This window comes from Mollisia scopiformis, assembly GCF_001500285.1.
Source record: "Mollisia scopiformis unplaced genomic scaffold LY89scaffold_1, whole genome shotgun sequence".
NCBI classification, from domain to species: Eukaryota; Fungi; Ascomycota; class Leotiomycetes; order Helotiales; family Mollisiaceae; genus Mollisia; species Mollisia scopiformis.
In genome coordinates, this window is record NW_017263581.1 from 2,230,521 (window position 1) to 2,248,300 (window position 17,780).

The window sequence follows — 17,780 nt, forward strand, 5'->3', positions numbered from 1 at the left end:
TTGATCAAATTCACTGCCATTCATTTTCTTGAAAACTGATAGAGTAAATTATAAACGCGGGTGAACACAAATGGTGAATGAATTGGTAAAAGCCAGATGAAGGGAGAAAGGAGTCTTTCATACTAGCTCATAGGACTAGAAAATGTCGTTTTCCGACTGACATTGCACTCGTGGCTTTAGTGGCGTTTAATGAAAGTTTTCAGAAAACGGCAGCTGCTCTCTTGTCTTAGAAGTCAATAACAAGGTAATAGTCACGGTAGCTAATAGATGACGAAGGACAATGCCAATTGTAACAGTAGATATTTATGTTCATCCTCTTGACTACATACAGAGGAGAAGTTTCGTGCATAGAGGAGCAAATTCAGAAAGTATATTAATCCTTGAAAGTCACAGTCTTCGTTCTTACCCATTCGTCCAGCCCTGACGCTCCAAAGCGGCCGTAACCACTTGCTTTCATACCTAATAGTCTCTGTTAGCATGACTTTGTATAACTCTTTTTGAAAAAATAAGAACTCACCTCCATGAGGCAATGCTGTCTCATCATGAACCGTCATGCCATTGATATGAACAGCTCCGCTCTCAATCTCCCTCGACATTCTCAAAGCTCGTCCCAGATCTTTCGTGAAGATCGCTGAACTCAACCCATACTCTGTATCATTCGCTAAATCCAAAGCCTCCTGCTCAGTCTTGATCGTCATTAAGCTGACCGTTGGTCCGAAACTCTCAGTGTAGAACAGATCCATGTCCTTATTCACTCCCTTCACAATGACAGGCATCATCTTTGCACCTTCCCCAGCCTCATGGTCACCATGAATCACCTTGGCACCTTTTCCTACCGCATCCTTCAGCAGTCTTTGATTCTTCTGCACGCCTGCAGCATTGATCAGAACTGGAGCATCCCCTCCTTCAGGAGCGAATGCCTTGACAGCTTTCTTGAACTCCTCCTCGAACTTCTCCACCACACTCTCATGAACAATCACCCGTTCCGTACTCATGCAAATCTGACCCGCATGCAGAAAAGCTCCCATAACACACTCCTTCGCCGCCAATTCCAGATCTGCATCTTCCCACACAATGGCTGGCGCCTTGCCTCCCAACTCCAGTAGAACAGGCTTCAAATTCCTCCCCGCAAGCTCGGCAATAATCTTCCCCACAGCCGTAGAGCCCGTAAAGTTAACCTTCTTGATAATCGGACTCTCAATCAGATGTTTCGTAACAGCAGCTGCATCCGACGGCTGATGAGCTATCAAATTCAGCACTCCGGGAGGCAAACCCGCATCATGTAACGCAGACACAATTCCCTGACTGCACATTGGCGAGAATTCTGGTGCTTTCAAGATAACAGTATTTCCCGCTGCCAACGGATAGATAATCGCCCTAATCCCGAGGATATAAGGAGCATTCCACGGAGCAATGGCAAGGATAGTCCCATAGGGCTCTTTGTAGATCAAGGCACTTACTCCCTCTCGACTAGTCTGCGGAATCGACCCAGAGATCGAAGATAATCTTCCGGCCACATCGCGAAGGATTTCAGGGGCGAGACCGAGGTTGAAATCTGCCCATCCGGGAGCGGCGCCCGTTTCTTCAACCATGGATTTTTTGAGCTCGGGGAGGCGGGCGGTCATTAGGTCAGCGGCTTTGAGGAAGATGTCTCGCTTTTGGTTTGGGGGAAGGCGTTTCCATGCTGGGTAGGCTTCGTGTGCGGATTTGATGGCTAGGTCGGTGTCTTGGATTGAGGCGGAGGAGAAGTGGTGGAGGAGGTCTCCTGTTGCCGGGGAGTGAACGGGGAATGAGGCTTTGGTGGAGTGAGGTTTGTTGTTGATGATCAGAGGATGAGTTGTTGGTTTTGTGCCGTTTGTTGTCGCCATCTTGAATGCTGCGTTGTTGAGAATCAATTGAAGGGAAAAGGAGGGGTCGTTGACGATGCTCGGCAAAATGAGGGGCAAAATGCTTTGGAGTTGAAACTTCAATACGTCACAACTTAGGTATTTATTGCAGAAGATTGACTGAATTGATTTGATTTAGAATAATAGTGAAGATGATGTACGAGAGAAGAAACGAAAATGAAGATTCCTTCTCGGCCAACATCCACTTGCCGGACTTTCTTTTATGCGCCCAGGTGGTCCCGAACTTGCACTGTGGAGATCCTTGTCTCAAGTGACCCCGCATAGACTAACTCGGGATTCCCCCATACGGCAGACCATCACGGGAAAACTCCATCAACGTGAAGATATAAAAGTACAAAGCAGACAACAACAACGCCCGAAGAAGACTGACGAGCTAATATCAGGTTTCTCGGTGACCCAAATAAGACACCTCGGAATGCGTCACCGGGAATAGAAATGGTAACACGGCATTCCCGTACAATTTCAAGTAAAGTCCCATGTACATGATCCCAGATATTTCCAGGTAACAACTATGTCGTGCATACAACTTGCAGCATTCCATTCTTAGCCCCCATCAATAGGTGAACCTAACAAGACGAAAAAACCATTAGGCAGATGCGATGAATGAGGCGGTGTGCAGCATTGCGGTCTTGGGTCGTAAAACGCATTTTCGGTTCCGGCATCCATCAAATGCCCGGGTGCGGCGAAGATGAGACATGCCAGGGCACTTATATCGAGATGAGGACTGGGACGGGCGTATGGGCTCACGTGTGACAGCTTATTCATCGACTGCGCCGTTCGCGTTGAGATGTGATTTGTATCTCATTGGTGCATCTATACGTCTCGTTAATCTTGACTCGATCTAGTTCTCGCTCAACTTCTTCGCCGTATCCCAAGATTGTTTCAAGTTAGTCTCGCGAGCAAGGTTTTGCTCATATTCCTCGCCGCGAGCTGATCATCTTGAAGTTATTTGAGGTTATTTCTTCGCCTCTGTCCCACTTCCCTTCGTGACGCCCGGCTTGATTCCAAAAAGCCATCCCAGCCCGAAGGACCACTTCCCTTTTTCTGGTTTAGCTACCACTCCTATCATGAAATTCCGAAGATCTCTCTGGGTGGCAATGTGAAGATGGTTTTTGTTCTTTCGGAATCCTTTCGTAGCATCTGTTCCTGCTACACTATGAAGTGCTATTTGCAGTTAGCTTAGATCTCCTGGTCTGGTCTTGCTTGAGAAGAGAACAAAGCTTTGGAAGATGCGTCTTACCTTCTACTCCTCCAGGATGCTTCTGAATATATGCCGTCACATCATACACGGAGCCTGATATGATGATCCAGAGGTCGTCAGGAGTGTTGTGCTTTGCGATTTCTTCGAGAGTGTATTGGGGGATAGCCATCTTCTTATATGTGGAATCTGCGCTCATGTTGGTTGGTAAAGCGGATGTTGGTTGGATGTTGCACGGAGGTGCAGAAATATCGAAATAGAATACCGAAAAATTGCTCAGGAAAGATCAATTTCAATTATGCGCCTGAGTCAATAGGGTTAGTGCACCTCTTGAACTACACAGAAAAAACTGCTGTTCTTTGCGACAAATAGCGTTATTCATATAGACTCTTTCACGAAGATAGGCAAGTGTGTTTAATTCACACGTACGGCTGGAGTACCACCCTTTCATAGACCGATCTCGATTCATCACATGGCTCTGCTTCATATTTATTTGATGCTTGCCGGAAACTGAATCATTTGTCTGAAGATCTCGATTCCATGTCAATTGCCTCGTACGGATTGCGTTATACATTTGCGGCGCTTTTTACCGCATGGTAGAATAGGCAGTTTGTATTTTCAAAGAAAATGTACTTTTCATTTTAAGCATCACCAGGTTGGCTATTGCGCTTTCACCAAGAGTAAGACAGCACAATCTCCTTCAACCAGGTCTACTTCCTCGCAACCTTAATTTGTGACCTAATAAATCCAATTTCAACCCTCTCACCTCATGACAACCCATCTAATCCCCCTCGGGAACAAACAAGCGACTTCCCCATGCCTGCCCAGGACCCCCAGTTCACAACCCACGTTTGATAATCATCCCGAACCCAATGCTTGACCTCTCGCTGAGCCGCCCATACGCCACACTTAATTCTGTTGACCGATGATGCCGACGGCACAGGGATGCTAAGTCCGCGGATACAGGGTAGACCCGGAGGCCGCGGAGTCCGGTAAGCGTTGCTAGTGTTGATAGCTTTATGCAGTGACTTGGGATGGTGAGACATTTGCTCAAGACCATGTTCCTGGTCATTCAACGATTTCCGAATCGGGAAATTCAAGGTTGGAAAGGCGGGGGGAGGCGCTTGTCGCGCTTGTTTGCATGCCCTGAAGTTGGGCTCTGCAGCCACGTTTTTCTGTAGGACTTATTTGGGATCTGACTAACCATCCTTTGTCGAAACTTGGGCATGGGCCAGCCAGCACCCTTCTGAATGGGTACTAGACTCGCATACTTCTCTTGTTAATGGCAAAGCCAAATGAGAATTAATTGATTGTTCATCATCTTGCTGTCAGGCAACTCAGCCTAGCCGAGCAAGAATCATAGCAGGGACTTGAACAGCAGCGTTCACGTAAATACAAGAGAAAAGATTCGTGAAGATGGTTATTAATTTTTGATCTTTAACATGCCACTGTCGAAAGACACCCAGTGTCTGTCTGTCAAGGAACTACTCTTGTTAACAGCCTTTCCATGTGCGATGTGCAACAAAAAGATTGTATTTGAGAACTGCCATCCCTTCATCTCCTAATTACATCTCCAAAAAAAAAAAAATCTTCTTCTGTTAACAGCTTTTCTACCTGCGACGTGCAATAGAATGGTTGCAACTCTGAGAGGATGTCAATTCTCACAAGACCACTCTGAATTTGAGGGAATTTCGAATTTTCGAATATTGTTAACAGCCACTCCACCAGCGTCATGCAACAAAGAAAACATCATTAATGCCCGGAAGCCGTTCTTAAGTCAATATATCACTACCCCCCAATCATACATACAGACTAAACCAAACCAGAACAGTAAACTACCACCGTCTCCTACCACCTTTTTCACTTCCAGATACCCTATCCCCCAAATAACCAATTCATTAACACATATAAATTTATCCAACACATCCCAAAATTATCAAAACTGCTAAAGGTATAGAATATTTCGCACGCCGTACGCCACGGAATCAGTAGTAACCAGCGCGGAATATGATTCGTGGAAAGCATATGCCTTGAAGCTTTGACTTTAAGTTGGGGGAAGATGGAAGGGTTGCTGAGCTGACTGCCGATTTTAGGAGAGTGATAGATATAGATAAGTGAGTAGGAATAGATGTAAACAAGGACGCGCTGTGATTCTTCGGTATTACCTACCTAGGTAGAGATCCAACAATGACGGGAGGTGGGCACTTGCCACGATTCACGTGCACATGTTTCACGTGACGAGTATCATCTTCACACACACACGAACACAAATACCAATACTCTCAAACTCTGATTCATTCATTCATTCCACCCTATGCTACCGTACCTTCAACTAAATCTACCGGTAAAATATCCCCCCAAAACTCCCTAAGCGAATGAAGGGGTATCACTCTTTCTTTCAAACCTCTCTCCCATCCTATGCCATGCAGTCATAACGTCGTAAATATATGTACAACAAGAAGGGTATCTATTCTCAATTCAACTTTCTTCCTTTTTTTCTTCTTTTTTTGCGAATTTTAGAGGGATGGTGGTTTTCTTAGTTGCCAGGGATCAAGCACGAGCTTGTTTGGCATTGGTTGGCGTATTTGCGGCTCGTGATCGGTTGCGGGATCAGGCCGGCGCGGGTTAGGTTTTGGAAATGCCATTCTGGGGCGGACTTGGGGGATTTTTGTTAGTTTTGTGTTTGCAGTGAAAGGGGAGGGATAAGCGAGGAGGATGAGAAGTCTAGGATGAAGGATGGAAAGGAGATGGCAAACGTACCTCAGTTTTCCAAGCCCAGAAAATCCACCCAGAGTGCTGCTCATAAGCATCCAACTGCGCCTCAACATAATACGCGAGGTTAACCTTATCCACGTCCAACATTCCATCAACCGTACCCTCGTACTTAGACTGGCAATCACCGTAATAGCCGGTGCTACCAGAAAGAGTACCATCATAACGAGCACCCTTCCCCAGACCATTAAGCCACTTCGCGCAATCGGTTTGAGCACCAGTCCACTCGCCCACAATAGTCCACTTATCGGTTCCCGCAAGGTTCGGGCCCGCCGCACACGCAGTCTGCACGTGCTCGCAAGGCTTCATAGCCACCTCGCCGTCCGAGAAGATCTGATAGATATGCGTGTCCAGAATAACGTCGTTGACACCACTAGCACTATTCATGAACCCGTTCCAGTAGCTCTCGATGTCGAGGAAGGCGTCGTGGATCACGACGGCGGTGTATGCGTTGTCGGAGCGGACGTTGCCCCAGCCGTTGTAGTAGAATTGCTTGACTTGAGACATGTCGAGGGCCCAGTTGCCTGGCTCGTTGAGCAGTTCGATGGCCGTTACGACGTCGGTTTGCGAGGCGTAGCGATTGGCGAGGTCTTGGATTGCCGTGAGGGTTTGGGCAACGTTGTCGCCGCTTTGCCAGTCGATGGCGCCGTAGCGACCGCTGTTGTCGAAGCCGTTTTGGGATCCGGGGGCTGTGGTATGTTAGAGAGGATATAGAAGAGAAGATTGGTAGCATACCTCCGTGCAGATCAATCATGACTTTGAGTCCAGCACTTCGCGCCCATCCAATTGCTTGGTCGAGATATGTCAATTGTCCCTGAACGTATGGGTCTCCAGGTTGAGGATTGACAGCCCAATATCCAATTGGAATTCGCACATGGTTCAACCCATAAGAAGCTATCTCGTTGAAATCATCTTGCGTGATCCATGTTGCCCAGTGTTGATTCAGCCGATTGAAAGCTTCAGTCGGTCCCAAGGCTTGCGTGTAGGTGTATTCATCGACCACTCCTCCTCCGTTTGCCCACTGGTCGAATATCGATGGAGTAATCCATGGTTCCAAAACGAACCAACCTCCCAGATTAACACCTCGGACCTTGTCGTCGTTGTAATCAAAGGCGAGTTGTCGTTTCTTGTTTCTATTCCCAAGAGTAAGTTCTTGCTCCTTCCTAATACGGCAGCAAACACTTACAAAGGTGTGGCATCCGCCAACGACAGACAAGCTGCCACGATAGTAAGTGCTTTGATGAATACCATTATGGCTATCGACTCTCGAAGATATGAGAAAGAGGAAAGGTATGCATTCAGAACTTGCAGAAAAGCAAGCTTGATATCAGGCTGTGGGTAGTATGGTACCTAGGTGATGGTGGCTGGGAAACAAGAAACACACCTGGGCAACGACAACCTTAAGTAAAAGGAACCTTGCCAATAAGTACTCTCCTACCATGAACAACGTCGACGAGACGACAATCCCCCGCAATCCCAGGTCAGAGAGCAGCCAAAAAAGAGCGGAACGGTTCCTGGCTGGGCGCAAAGGTGTGCTGATCTCCGTTCAAACGGGACGTGGCCGAGCCCATTGGAGTTTTCACGGCGGACACAGATGCTGCGAGCTGCCTCTTTCTGCATGCGCCAGGACCCGCGGGTGATCAGTTCATCACTTGATGATGGCTTACAGTGCCCGATTGACGTTCCTGGCCTGGAAAAGCCAAGGTATGATGGCACCATGGATGCGATTCATGCCAGCGCGATGCATGCTGCGCTGCTGCAGAGTGGTGGCTTCAGGGTCCAAGTGGCTGTGATGGCGTTCGGTGAGGCGTCGATGGGGTCAGAACTTTGGGTGACAGGCATGTGCCACGATCAAGGTACCGTACAGTAAGGTCACCGTTCGGTGCCTTTCTTCCGTCATCGGTGCCATTGGTTGTGTGTCCAGAATCTGTGGATGTGGACGGGTCTTCGGCCAGTTGAATTGCTGGATGCGTATTGTTGTTGACAGGAAATAGCAAGCGAGGGCAGGTAATTGTCAGGTTCAGCTCAGATCCCTCCGATGATTCTGTGCCTTGATCTTTTCCCTTACCTGACCTCCAGTAACCCTGAGCTGCTGTTTTTGTTTGTTGTCAAGCCGAGACCCTGGCTTGTTGATGATGTCGTGGGGCTCGTTGCCTGGCTGCCTGACATTTTCTACGTCTGTTTGCCCTGATCTTGGCGTGTGACATCGCAGCATCACCGTGACTGGTTGCATCCCACGGATGCGATCGCCATAAGTGGACGTCATAAGCTTTGAAGAAGCTTCATCTTTAGGTAATTCCATCAACGTGAGATGGGGCAGCACTCGATTATTCTTCACAAACATTCAGCTGATCAAGACTCGGTCCTTCTTTGCGCCCGTGCAGCCAGCAAGAGAAAAAAAAAAAGGTTGCTTTTGATAACCCCTGAGAATGCACGATGCGATGGCCCAATGAGGGAAATGTCTGATGATACTGTACACCATTCTTTTTGTTTTCTTTGTTTGCTTCCTCAACACGGGAGCTTCCAAGACATCTGCTTCGTATTGCGCATGCAACACCGTATCTGTCTGTCTGCCAATATTCAAAAATAAATACTCGGACGATGCCACCTGCATCAAGAAGCTCTGGGCGCAAGAAAGTGCAGAGTGAGATTTCTACAGTATTCCAGTGCTGTTGAAGCCCTTGGCTGTTCCTTCGCTGCCCCGCAGCCGAGGCTCAGCGTCAGCGCTGTCATGAACGACGATCCTCACTTGGCGACCACGAGGTTATTTTAGAGTGTACTTTAATACGTTTTAACTTCCTAGCATGACCTTGTGGACTCTAAGAGCTATGATGGCGGGGAGGACCGTTCCCAAGCCAGTGAGTGCATCTTCGCTTTTGGTGCACTATTTCCGGTAGGTCTGGAGAAGTGTGCCCATCATGTTGAAAAGTGAACGGAAATGAGCTGTCAGTCAACCTGCTGAGTGATCAAATACGAGGTTTCGTAGAATTATATACTCGTATTGATTGCAGCCCGCTGTGGATCAAAACATCTTCAATACCCTCATCCCTCTCCACCCTCATCTCGACTTTTCTCATACCCTTCAAAAGAAAATGCCCTCAACTTAACCCGCAAGGACCCGTAAGATCTCGAAGGTCATAAGAGCCCATCTTCACGATTATCGTCGCATCGTTGGACCGGATGAATACCCATCAAAAGGCGGGGTACAGCGCATCCAAACCCATGATCGACAGGTATCTCCCTCACATGATGTGCAGAAGATGTAAAGCTGCAGACGCCACGATATCATCGAGGTAATATTTCTCCGAAAGGATCGTCAAACCGAGTATCGTGAGAAGAAAGCGTTTTTGTAGATCAAGGCACGTGGCAAGCCATCTAGGTCATTTCACGTGATGAGTGTTCCTTTGATCCTTGTCCAGCTTTTCAGTGCCGGCTTTGAGAGCTTGCCGAGGCTTGGGTCTTCTTGTCTTGTTCGGCGCGATGTTGCTTTTCGGCTTGGATGCGTTTCGGGATTATGGTGAGGTCTAGGAATGGTTGAGGGGTTGCTTGAGAGTTGAATTCTATTACTGCCTCGGCATTAGTATCTATGAAGAAAGAAAAAATACAAGAGAACTTACCAGGAGTAGGCTGTTCTTTCCCTGATGTGATGAATACTTCGTTCTTTGAAGTTGGCCTTTGTGCATAAGATGTGCTCTTGGACTGGGATTGCGGTGGTTGAAGTGGGCCTTTCACTAAGGGGCGCTTTGGTGCTGAAGACATGGTGTGTCTATAGAGAATTGGATCTGTCCGGAAGGTTGTTGTAAAGGAAGAATGAATAGCTATTGTTTCGTCGCAAAGGAAATCGCTTCACAGTTCGGAGACAAGCCTTGGGTGCTTTCGTCGTAGTGTTGTCTTTTAAGGGTGAGTGAGCAATAGTCGTATGTGAGTGGAAAACTCTAGTCAAGATCTAAAGGTGGCTGGTGTGGAACGTTCGCTTTTGTTGGAAAGGTATGCAGATTATTGATAAATAGGTCTTGTTGTCTTCTAATATGGAAGGTTACAATGCTATGTTAGAATGGTGGACTTTTGGGTGACCATGAGGGTAAGCCTGGTTGTACCTATATTGTAGAGTAAGGCTGGATGGGCAAGGGTTGAACTTGATTTAATCTTAGGTCAAAAATTCACTTTTCCGGAAAACAGATTCACTGTAAAGTCTTTTATTGGGGTCCAAATTCGGAATATCGTCCCACGAACACAATATCTTCTTCATTGCAACACAACTCTTCTCCATTGTGCTGTAGTGCTGTAGCACAGCCTTGTGTACCTTCCGTTTTGGAACCTTCCGGCGTACTAGCCTCGCCTATTTTATCCCGAAGGAAACCAACACCAAAACTTCGTCTCCTCCAAAACAAAAAAGCACCCCGCCTTCGTCGCGATATCGGATCACAAAAAAACAGAGCGACACCGGAACTGCGTCTGCGCAGCGCAACACCTTTTGCCGACCTAATCCACGGTTCGGCATCAAAAGCACGCTACGTCAGCTTCGACGGCAATATACAGCCCCTCTGTAATGGAAGGCGGTCAGGGTGCGCAGAGTGGTGGGGCAACGAGTCCAACGACGAGCATCAGACCCGGGACCGGCAACAGCTACAAGAGAAAGCGTAGCGGTGCTGCTGAATTCGAGAGCAGTCCTGGCAGTGGAGGAGAAGAGAATGAGGACGAGGGTTCGACGAGAAGACAGCCTGGTGTGAAGAGAGCGTGCAATGAGTGCAGACAACAGAAGGTGAGTCACGAAGATAAAGAATTGAATTGAGTGCGACTTGACAATACCGTTACAACAACGCTCACTGGAACCTTCTACGAATTGATTGCTGATAATTGATTGACCAGTTACGATGCGATGTCGTCCAAGACCCCTTCACCACCTGCTCGCGCTGCAGCCGTCTCAAGCTGGAGTGCAAGATTGAGCACAACTTCAAGAGAGTTGGCAAGAGATCGAAGCATGCTGAGATGGAGAAGCAAATTGATCGCCTGCGACGAAATCTTCAACGAGCCCAAGCACAAGGCTTCATGGTCGACGATGACGAGGAAATGGACTCGCCCATTGCCAATGGAGTCTACTCGAGAAACAACCAATCGTTCATGGGCTCAGATGAAGCTGTCTCGTCTCTGCTGCATCTGAAGCAAAGCGGATCATACAATCTACCTCGAATTGTCCATGAGTTGGAGAATGTGGGTTTGACTGAAGATACCATCGCCCATCTCTTCAATGAGTTTTGGTGCTATTATCATCCATACCTGCCTTTCCTGGACCCAAATCAATCTTCAGAGCAGTACTTCCAACAAAGCCCTTTACTGTTCTGGGTCATCATTGTTGTTGCATCTCGACGATACACAGTTGATCCTGGCTTGTTGACCTCGCTGTCCGGTCCTTTCACTCGACTCCTTTGGCAAACTATTGGCGAGGTCCCCAACAACCATTTCGTGGTCAAGGCATTATGTCTTATATGCACTTGGCCTTTGCCAACTAGTACTACATCCACTGATCCGACGCACATCTTGTGTGGTGTGATGATGAAGGCTGCAACTGGCATTGGATTGCATCGACCAAGTCATACTCAAGATTTCTCTCGTGTTAATGTCGACCTCAACAAGGAGCAGCTTCACGACCGAGTCACTACATGGGCTGTTTGTAACATTGTTGCACAAAGCATTGGTACTGGCTATGGTCAACCTGCTTCCACTCTTTATGATTGGACCCTCGCAGTTCGACCAGGTGATGAAGGACCCTTCAAGCTGTCACCAGAACTTGAAGCCCGTCTTACCATCGAGCGATTCTGTGACAAGGTCTCGAAGGAGATGTACAGCAACGCCAGTGATCCTCGAGGAGTTGCAGGTGATGAGATCCGATCTATGTTGACCAGAGTCTATCGTCGTGAGTTCAACGAGATGCAAGTTGGCATCTTGTCTCGTCGTGACATCTCTCCGATCATCAATCTTCATCTCAAAGCTGCAGGTCTGCATCTTCGTTTGTCTGCATTCTTCGACTCTCCCACCACCGTTGGATACATGGATGACCTGATGGGCCTTTGGCGTGCCACTGTCGCATTTTTGGATTTGGTTTTCGAGATGGAAACTACCAATGGACAAGGTCTGAATTCGAACTTTCTCCGATATGCCACCTACTACATCCTCCAGATGATCATTGCTGCTTGCTTTACGCTTCTGAAGCTTCTTAGCACATTCTTCGCTAGGGAGATCGATTTTGAGCGTGGAAGACAACTCTTTCACCGCACTATCAATGCCATCCGCTCCATGTCGATCATCAACAATGATCTCCCATGGCGATTGGCTGAATTGATGGTACAGATGTACAACGGAGCACGTATTGAGCAACGTAGTCAATTGCAACAAATGCGTGATAATGGTAATGGTAATGGCCATGAACGACCAACCGCAGTTGACGATAGTCTTCAACTCAAGGTTCGATGCAGAATGAGCATGAGCCTCGTCTTTGATTCTACCTGGAGATGGCGTGAGGAGTTTCAGGCTCAGGGACGTGGTAGCATTGAAGGTTAGTGATAGTCTTTATTTTCCCTTTTCGCTGATGTTTCGTTATCAGACGAATGGAGACATGGTCTCCTTTCTTCGTCGTTCGAAGATGAAACGAATCGCCTTATAACTCCCTTTCCTCGTCGTACCGAAATCGGACGACGAATTGCGACGAAAACAAACTAACATTCACGTACCAGCAGCAATGAAGAATCCCACCAACCCCGATAGTGCAGCCGAATCCTCCGCCTCTTCTACCCACATGGACAGTACTCTGATGGCACCTACCCAAACTTCCGCTCACCAACTCCAAAATCAACTCCTCTCCGCAGCAAACACGGCTACTGGTTCCCTGACCCCGAACCAAAACCACGGCTTGCCAAGTGGAATGATGGGTGGCGTTGGCTATAGCGAGAGTAATTATGAGGTTTTTGATCCGTTGAATTGGATGCTAGATGGCTTGGTTGATTTCCCGTACAGCTATGCTGCTGTGCAGGGTTTGGAGGCCAATTCTTTGGTTTAGATTCTCCCTTTTGGTTATCGTTGTTGTTGTGGGATGGCGTTTTCGTTTGTGGTTTACTTGCTAGGTAGTTAGGTAGAGAGTAGTTGGATGGATGGTTGGATGGATGGGTGTGGTTTTGGCACGGTTGAGTTGCTTTATGATCATGGGTGGCTATTTTGGCTTAGCTGCTCATATTTTGGACGAAGATGAACTTGATGACGGCTGATTTTTGAATGGAGGATGGATGATTGGAGGGATGGCAGATCACAGATTGGCTCGAGCTTCGTCCGTTTTTGTTCTTGCTTGTTCGCTTCTCGTAAGAGTTGCCTGGGCTAATGATGAACGAACGGGGATGGATAAATAATTTGCATTGCGATGATACCTGAGCTACCCTACCCTACACAAACAAGCACAAACTGACTTCAACAACTATCTAATTTCCACCGCGACATTGGATTTTCTTTCTTTATTTGAATTATATATATAATGAGGAATGGTAATGAATGCATGAATGCATGCAAGGAAGCACATTGGACGAGATGCCGAGAGGATTGTCAGATTGCAAGGTGTGGACGACCGACTTACGTGGGATCAGACTGATGGCGGAAGGATCGTAGCGTAGGTAGCTAAGTAGGTAGATAAATAGATGTCGTCGTTCTCGTTCTCGTTCTGCTGTGCGCTGCGGCGTGGGTTTTTCTTTTCTTGGTGTGGTTGTGTGGAAGGGTCGTGAGTGGTGGGTGGTGTGGGGTTGGCTCGTGAGGGGATTGGTGATCTTTAGTGAGTGTGTTTTTTCCTTTGCTGCTTTGTAGTTGATTGGTATGATTGAGGGTCTTGAGATGTGGTTTGAGGCTGTAATGATTGGGTTGTGCCGTACTTGGGTTGCGTTGTGGGTGGATGTGATCGTGCCTCGCGTTCTTGGGTTTGGGGGCCACCTCGCATTGCGGATTTCCCCTGGTGATCAGGCCTACGAAAGCTCTGAGTGGCATGACCTAAGCTGGTTGATGTGTTTGTGTTGTTGCGTGGCTAGGTAGGTGAGGTAGGTAGGGTGGTGGATGGGCAGGTTATTGACGAAGGGAGCTTGAAGCCTTGAGAGTTGAGAAGGCAAACTTGATAGCTCTGATGCTCAGCGGGTGCCGGTTTGCTCTCGCAATGCTCTAATTGAGTTCTGGGGCCTGCGAGTTGTCTCCTGGCGTGCGTTCTTGGCGTGGAGATCCTGGAGAGGTCAGCGATAGGTGTAATGCAGTAGGGTCTTGGAGAAGAGACAGCTGTATGGGAGTAATTTGACAGCACACATGCTAAACAAGCTTTGTAGATATCTTCTGATGCGGGCTGTAGGTGGCTCTGGGTACTTTGTATTGTCCCTCACAGCGTAGGTCTTGACAGAGGTGGAAGAAGATTGTTGTGATCAACAAAGCTTGAGGTCCTCAATTCTTCAAGTCAAAGAGGTTGAAGAAGGTGGCATTCTTCTGCGACCATAGTTCTGCGGCTTCTAGCTTTATCTGTTGATAGGCTCGCTGGTCCAATGGGCCATAAGAGCTGTCGTATATCGAATGCTTGCTTAATGGTTTCGTGGCTTGCATCCAGCGCGACTGGCGCAATCTGCGCATTTCGCGCAATTCTCGCTCTGAGCCACATAATAAAACCCAGACGCGTCCATCTGTGGTATCATCTTCTCATGACGATCGTGGGAATGGCATCTTTCTGTGCGTCCACAAGGTTGAACGCGGGGGCGGTCATCGAAGTGGCCTTGTTGACAGAGGCCATTTTCGAGGTCAAAGGTCCAGGAACACGTCGATGTTTGTTGATCTCGAATTCTCTTTGCGCATATATTTGGAGAATCGCTGATTGATGTAGTTTCGTCGATCTTGTATTTGGGAGGTTGCTGTCTTGTTGTTTGCGTTTCTACCTTTGGGGAGAGAGGATGTTGACGTTGATGTTGAATTCAGAAGGCACGATGATTTCGTCGCCTCAAAAAGCCAGTGCTGCTTGACTGGCCAATTTTCTTGCAACAACCATCGGGTCCCCACTCTCTCTGCTGCATACATCTTCTGTGCCTCTTCTTCAACTGCAACGGGCGATGGGAAGCATGAAAAAAGCACGTACTGTCGACCCGCTGGAATGACTCTGCGTATTAGAAGTCGAAGTCAGACAAACGCGCTGGGCACTGCGACTCATGGATCCGAGATGTGTCACCGTTGGTGTCAAGCAGGCATCCAAGACTCTCTCGGAATAGATTCTGGGTTAATGCGACGCTGAAGGACTCCATTGCTCCCTGGTTCGTTTCCAGTTGTCGCCAACCTTCACCAGTATACGAAGACCCAGACTACACTTGGAGCAAAATCCAACAATCTGTACGAAAGGTTGAACAACTGTCATCCAGCTGAATGACACATATGCATCAAATCCCCACTATCTTCAGCCTTTTCTTCCAACATGACAGCGCCTGTTGGAAGGCTTGAGATTGCCGCCGTGGTCAAGGGAATTTTACGTACAGCGAGCCCGACAACGGGTATACTGGAGTCAATGTGGACTGCATCTTTAAACTTGCAGGTACGTGGGCATACAGATTGAGCCTCTGGAAAAGGCGGTATGAAACTGCTGTATTTGCCTGACTTCCTGCAAGATTACTTAGAGAAATTTCTGAGGGCCGCTTGTAATGGTCTTCCCTACACCGACAGCGTCAGCAAAGTCGCCACAGCACTTCGCAGTTGTGGGGTACCTCATTCGTTAACAGCCATCTCTTTCCCGGGACCAGTCTCGACTTCCCCTCCCCCTTCGTCCTTCCTTCTGGTCAGCTCCTCTTCTCGAATCTCCAACTTCGAGTTAATCCTGGCTGCTGAACCTACCTTCATCTTTCATGGTTTGGGTGCTATGAGGTGCATGCAGTCGAGCCTGTCGCAACCCAGCGATATAGTTCATACCATCCTGAGTTCGAGTCCAGACAAGGGAGTAGCCAAACCCACCGCTCAGTTCCTGCTAAGCGCCGGCCAATTTGATGTCCTCCATTCCACAAATCAGCCTTACCAGGAGCGCAGACCTGCTTCGTAAATGCTGGCTGCAGGTCAATGTCCAGGTCGCTTGCCGTTTTGTCCTTGTGCTAAAGGCCATGGAGCCACTTCAACCACAACAGTCGGCGACCAGCACTTCAGCCTTTCAAGCAGGACTGTGACACCTACCTTGTCAGTCTGACGATCTATGGGATTGGTGCAACCTCTTCATAGGCTTCCTTTGAGAAGACTCATGAAGTTGAAGATGCTTTTTGTGTTACATGAGTGGTCTTGGAAACCCGAACTCGGGTGGGCCCAAACCAGGTTTCCAGCGTCGATCCTTCCAGGCATATTGAGCTGTAGGGCAGAGGCACTTCCAGTAGGAATCAACAACCAAAGGAAATGGGAAAATCTCCATGCGAACAGCCGTGTTGTTGCGACGATTTAGCCATGATCGATAGTGATAATGAGGAGGCGACGATGTTCAGAAATCTGATCGACAGCTTACAAGGGAAACTCTAAGGAGCTCATTGGCCCAATTCCGTCGTCTCGTCTTCCCCAGTTTGGAAAATTCTGTGCCACCAGAAGAATCGGGGGTGTTTTGGGCAGTGCCGTACGCTTTGATGACCTGTCCTCCTCTCATCGATCTCGGCTGTGTCCCGCACACCCGTTCGGACTGGATGCGGTCTCCAATCGAGCCCTGTATTTTCTGATTGCAAGCCCTAGATCAAGCAAATCCGCTTGTAACTCATTTCAATTGGTGCCAGCATCGTTGATTATGCTACCTTGAGGTTAAGGGCTAGGATCAAAGAAATCTGTGAAGGTGTTGTCAAAGACTCAGCTCGCGAAAGGCGCGCAGAGCAGGACACCAGGACCCCCGGAAATCCATTGGCCAGAAGAACGAGCAGGTGCAGGCTGAGGTATCTGCATTGCTGTTTTGCTGTTTTGGAACGACCCGGTAGACTGGATATCTGATGTGGTTATCTCTGGGAGTCAGCGTCGCTTTCCCGACTATTTTGAGAACTGAGCAACCGAACCCTCGGCGCCACCTCAGATTTGGAATCAGGTCCTCGGAGTTCTGGCATCTGGACAGTCTCTTTCGGACGAACTGTCTTCTGTGTAAGACAGAATTGCCGCCATGTTTGTTGCAAAAGCGGATCGGCGTCAATTGCGCTTCTCGAGGGGGCCACCAGGAGCTTCGTTCGCATGCAGGCACCGTTCACGTCTCCATCAGGAAGGTGTGCTCCGAGACGTTTGACACAGCACGCCCTATCCTGGGTAATGCCCCTTGAAGCTCGTAGTGACTTCGGCTGTTGAAACCGGACAACATCCAGTTTGCGGCGATGAGATGTCACCTTATACCCAATGCAGCAAGTGACTCAAGGCTGCGCTGTGCATGCAGATGCTAGAGCGATGGCTGGTGGGTTCATGCAATATAAATCACAATCTAGAAAGTAAGATGGGAACATAGGGGACAGAGGGGACAGATGATGGGAATGGCTGGGAGGGGACAGCAGCGACGGACGTTCTTGGAACCTATCTCATATTGCGCCAATCTCAAGGGTACATGCCGGCTGGCTCGGCTGTCGCAGGGTGTCATCTATCTCAGGGGAGGGGGGCCGATGGTGGTGCGTGGTGACAGGAAACCACAACATCATCATCATCATCATCAGCATCATCAGCATCATAATAGACGACCATCTAGAAGACACGCAACAGACGCGATGGCCTGTCATATTCTGCACCTCCTTCCCGATCGAGGAAATACACCCCAATACGTGCTGGGGGCTCGTAAAGCAGTTGGCCGAATCAGGCAAAAGGGGAGGATTTATCGCGGATTCGCGTTAAACGTCGACCTCTGAGAAGCGGGCAGCGTCCAGCAT

General features: G+C 48.4%; 6 protein-coding genes across 6 annotated transcripts; 2 read left to right on the forward strand and 4 right to left on the reverse strand.

The window, feature by feature from the left end:
• Positions 1-282: 282 nt before the first annotated feature.
• Positions 283-2,215, reverse strand: LY89DRAFT_605172 (putative salicylaldehyde dehydrogenase). The gene is made up of 2 exons (XM_018210385.1): positions 518-2,215; positions 283-459 (listed from the first exon to the last, which is right to left on the reverse strand). Exons 1-2 carry the CDS (start codon positions 1,866-1,868, stop codon positions 374-376), a joined length of 1,437 nt encoding a protein of 478 aa, XP_018078859.1. The 5' UTR covers positions 1,869-2,215; the 3' UTR covers positions 283-373.
• A 647-nt stretch (positions 2,216-2,862) lies between these two features.
• On the reverse strand, positions 2,863-3,304 carry LY89DRAFT_776608 (cytochrome b5; the record flags this gene model as incomplete). The annotated part of the gene is made up of 2 exons (XM_018222056.1): positions 2,863-3,071; positions 3,148-3,304. The coding sequence occupies 2 exons, from the start codon at positions 3,302-3,304 to the stop codon at positions 2,863-2,865; spliced, it is 366 nt and encodes a 121-aa protein (XP_018078860.1).
• Positions 3,305-5,415: 2,111 nt separating this feature from the next.
• Positions 5,416-7,369, reverse strand: LY89DRAFT_679634 (1,3-beta glucanase). The gene is made up of 4 exons (XM_018213916.1): positions 7,064-7,369; positions 6,613-7,010; positions 5,866-6,566; positions 5,416-5,761 (listed from the first exon to the last, which is right to left on the reverse strand). Exons 1-4 carry the CDS (start codon positions 7,126-7,128, stop codon positions 5,642-5,644), a joined length of 1,284 nt encoding a protein of 427 aa, XP_018078861.1. The 5' UTR covers positions 7,129-7,369; the 3' UTR covers positions 5,416-5,641.
• Positions 7,370-8,895: 1,526 nt separating this feature from the next.
• Positions 8,896-9,729, reverse strand: LY89DRAFT_23953 (uncharacterized protein). Its single transcript, XM_018206098.1, has 2 exons — positions 9,495-9,729; positions 8,896-9,443 (listed from the first exon to the last, which is right to left on the reverse strand). Exons 1-2 carry the CDS (start codon positions 9,634-9,636, stop codon positions 9,301-9,303), a joined length of 285 nt encoding a protein of 94 aa, XP_018078862.1. The 5' UTR covers positions 9,637-9,729; the 3' UTR covers positions 8,896-9,300.
• A 304-nt stretch (positions 9,730-10,033) lies between these two features.
• LY89DRAFT_23896 (uncharacterized protein) lies at positions 10,034-13,234 on the forward strand. The gene is made up of 3 exons (XM_018206083.1): positions 10,034-10,639; positions 10,747-12,430; positions 12,609-13,234. The coding sequence occupies exons 1-3, from the start codon at positions 10,427-10,429 to the stop codon at positions 12,929-12,931; spliced, it is 2,220 nt and encodes a 739-aa protein (XP_018078863.1). The 5' UTR covers positions 10,034-10,426; the 3' UTR covers positions 12,932-13,234.
• A 3,471-nt stretch (positions 13,235-16,705) lies between these two features.
• Positions 16,706-17,286, forward strand: LY89DRAFT_23902 (uncharacterized protein). The gene has a single exon (XM_018206085.1). It carries the CDS (start codon positions 16,872-16,874, stop codon positions 17,187-17,189), a length of 318 nt encoding a protein of 105 aa, XP_018078864.1. The 5' UTR covers positions 16,706-16,871; the 3' UTR covers positions 17,190-17,286.
• Positions 17,287-17,780: the final 494 nt, after the last annotated feature.